Raw genomic sequence first — 3,447 nt, forward strand, 5'->3', positions numbered from 1 at the left:
TACAAGATAAATACAGAACATAATGAGCAACGGCCTAAAGAACAGCCCTTAAGAGTCCAACACCATAAAAGGGCATTCAAGGTCCAAATAATAAAGTCACCGTCCACGGCTCGAGGAGCGGACCGTGACAAGGAGTACCTATAATTTGACTCAAGTAATGGGGTTGTACAGATGCCCGTATATGGACAAGTGATAACAATGCGAGGTCAGAACTGTGACATCACCACCAATATATAACAGAAGAGAGAGTTCCAACTTTGTAGTTTGTTTGTTTGTTTTTACAGCTGACTTCAGTAGCGACTCAAATTGTGCAAAATGCAGATCTTTGTGAAAACCCTTACCGGCAAGACCATCACCTTGGAGGTTGAGCCAAGTGATAACATTGAGAATGTAAAGGCCAAGATCCAGGACAAGGAAGGCATTCCCCCTGACCAGCAGAGACTGATCTTTGCCGGCAAGCAACTGGAAGATGGCCGCACCCTGTCTGACTACAACATCCAGAAGGAATCCACTCTCCATCTTGTCCTGCGTCTGAGGGGAGGAATGCAGATCTTTGTGAAGACCCTGACCGGCAAGACCATCACCCTGGAGGTTGAGCCAAGTGACAACATTGAGAATGTTAAGGCCAAAATCCAGGACAAGGAAGGCATTCCCCCTGACCAGCAGAGGCTGATCTTTGCCGGAAAGCAACTGGAAGATGGCCGCACCCTGTCTGACTACAACATCCAGAAGGAATCCACTCTCCATCTTGTCCTGCGTCTGAGGGGAGGGCAGTAAATGATGTGTTACAAATCCAACCTTAAAAACAAAATCTCCCAAATTAGTCATTGGAATTGATTATGATAATCAATTACAATGACTAAAGAATATTTATAAAAATACATAACTAAGTTCAATAATATACTGTAGTATACACACACAGATTTATACCAAAACAATCCATAAAACCATTATAAAAAGGGGCAGCTGGGGTGGCTCACTGAGTAAGAGTGCATACTATGATGACATGCAGTAAAGTGCCTCGGGTCGAATTCGAATTGATTTCAGCTGTACAAAGGACTATTGCCTTTTTTATACGGTATGCGTTCTTAGTGACCCACCTTGGCGCCCAACAAAAACTAAACTTTGCCTCTCAAAATCCAACCCCACATCCTCGTTGTGAGAGGTGGAAGCACTTAATGCTGACTAACAGGGCTCTGGTAAAACTGCACAGGCTGCAGTGGATAAATGGCATAATAACATAAATATATTGTTAATTTGCAAAGCTATTCTGGACCTGGGAACAGAAGACCGTGCTTGGCACTGTCATCTGAATGTCCATACAAAGAGAACAGGATAGTCTCACCACTGGCCAGCTTGGGGCCCAAGGAGTGACAGCTTGTACCTTCTCATCTCCTCTGCTGCGTTTTCCGTCTTCTCACCTGTAGACATGCTCTTCACATTCCATGTTCCTATAGTGATGGATCTTCTAGGGCTGATTCCCAAACAGTGGGTCGGGCCAATTTTTGGGTCGCTGACTCTTTTATGGGTCCCGACTCACGAGTAAATATGGCTTTTGTATATTCCCTACCTTAAAAAAACGGACTCAATCTGTTACATTTTTTTTTTTTCATAATATGTATAGGCCTATATTGTCTGACCATTTCTCAAACAATCCTTGCTGCCAATATACGAAAACCTACAGCAAGTGCAGTCGACAGACAAGGACTGACAGATACACAGATCTCCATATATGGCCATATCTGTCACATCGGCAGTGGCACGCAGGTGTCGAACTCTAGACGTGAGGGCCGAACTTCTAGTACAGTACAGGGTACACTTTAAACAATGCATCTGGTCAGTCCAATGTGATTATGAAAACATACACATAAACTGACCAGGAGTTCCTATAATTTGACTCAAGAAGTAATGGGGTTGTTTACTTTATCGACCACTGTGTATAATACAACTATAGCAACACTGCAGGCAATAAATTCACATATATGGTGGGGGTACAGATGCCCGTATATGGACAAGTGATAAGAATGCAAGGTCAGAACTGTGACATGATCTGACATCACCCCCAATATATTAGAGAAGAGAGAGTTTAACATGTGGCCTTCTAACCTCCCTGTATCTTATTTTCAGAAATTTTCAGGATATATATATTAATAAGTATACAAATATATGCAGTTCTAAGAACTACAGCTGTGACTACGCTGTTGAAATCAGGGGACTTTATACACACGTCACATGAGAGTGTTGAGAGAGTTGATTGATTAGATCAGATAAGGACAGTAGCCACTGTTACAGAACAGTGCTGGAGCCTGAGTTGCGTCATCTAAGACAATACACAAGTCACATGATTAATCAACAGGATTAATCAACAGAAGGTTTCACCCACATGGGTAGACCAAACCCATATAAATAGAGTGGATGCTCACTAAGCAGTATGAAGTGTCCTGCAGGTATCAGTGTTACTAGTTAACAGGGTGTTCGTCATTTTCCATTGCGAGCTCCGAGAGACTGGCGGTGAGAATTGAGAGTGTTTACATGACGATAAATGTATGTATTTCTGATATGTTTTACAGTTTTGTGTGTATATCTCATGTCAGTAATTTGTTGTTGCGTTGTTGTTTATGTTTCCTCTCCTAGGTTTATAACCTACTGGCCTATAAGTGTAGAGTATGTTTATATTGTAATGTTACTAGGCCTATAATAAAATCATCAAAGACACAGGTCTGAGTCAGCTAACTTGGTTGCTCCAAAACCCTTTACAAGAGGAGATCTAATTAGTTGCATTGCTTCTGTGACTGGTTAGATAATATATATATGCAGATCTTTGTGAGAACCCTTACCGGCAAGACCCTCACCTTGTGGGTTGAGCCAAGTGATAACATTGAGAACGTAAAGACCATAATTGAGGACAAGGAAGGCCTTCCCCCTCAATTCCAGAGGCTGATCTTTGCCGGCAAGCAACTGAAAGATGACTTCACCCTGTCTGACTACAACATCCAGAAGGATTCCACTCTCCATCTTCTCCTGCGTCTGCAAGGATGATGCAGATCTTTGTGAAGACCCATACTGGCAAGACCATCACCTTGGAGGTTGAGCCAAGTGACAGCATTGAGAACGTAAAGGCCAAAATCCAGGACAAGGAAGGCATTCCCCCTGACCAGCAGAGGCTAATCTTTGCCGGCAAGCAACTGGAAGATGGCCAAATCCTGTCTGACTACAACCCAAGAGGGAAATAGCAAGAGTCACCATCTCCGGTTTACTTCCCGTATCTGCGTGACGTAGGTGGACGCTTGCTTTTTTTTAGTTACACAAATGAGGAGAAAATCAACTTTGTTATCAACTTTTCTCTATCCCAACAACACAATCTCGCGAGATTTGGGAAGATATCTGAAGAGTCCATCTGCAGTCTGACGGATGAGCCATAGAGGGCTCTGTCCCTTATATTATATT

At 42.8% G+C, this 3,447-nt stretch overlaps 1 protein-coding gene across 1 annotated transcript; it reads left to right on the plus strand.

The window, feature by feature from the left end:
* Positions 1 to 315: 315 nt before the first annotated feature.
* LOC311044092 (polyubiquitin) lies at positions 316 to 777 on the plus strand (the record flags this gene model as incomplete). The annotated part of the gene is made up of 1 exon (XM_084055513.1): positions 316 to 777. One exon carries the CDS (start codon positions 316 to 318, stop codon positions 775 to 777), a length of 462 nt encoding a protein of 153 aa, XP_083911639.1.
* Positions 778 to 3,447: the final 2,670 nt, after the last annotated feature.

This window comes from Gymnoscopelus microlampas (genome assembly GCF_963454915.1).
Source record: "Gymnoscopelus microlampas genome assembly, chromosome: 4".
NCBI lineage: Eukaryota > Metazoa > Chordata > Actinopteri > Myctophiformes > Myctophidae > Gymnoscopelus > Gymnoscopelus microlampas.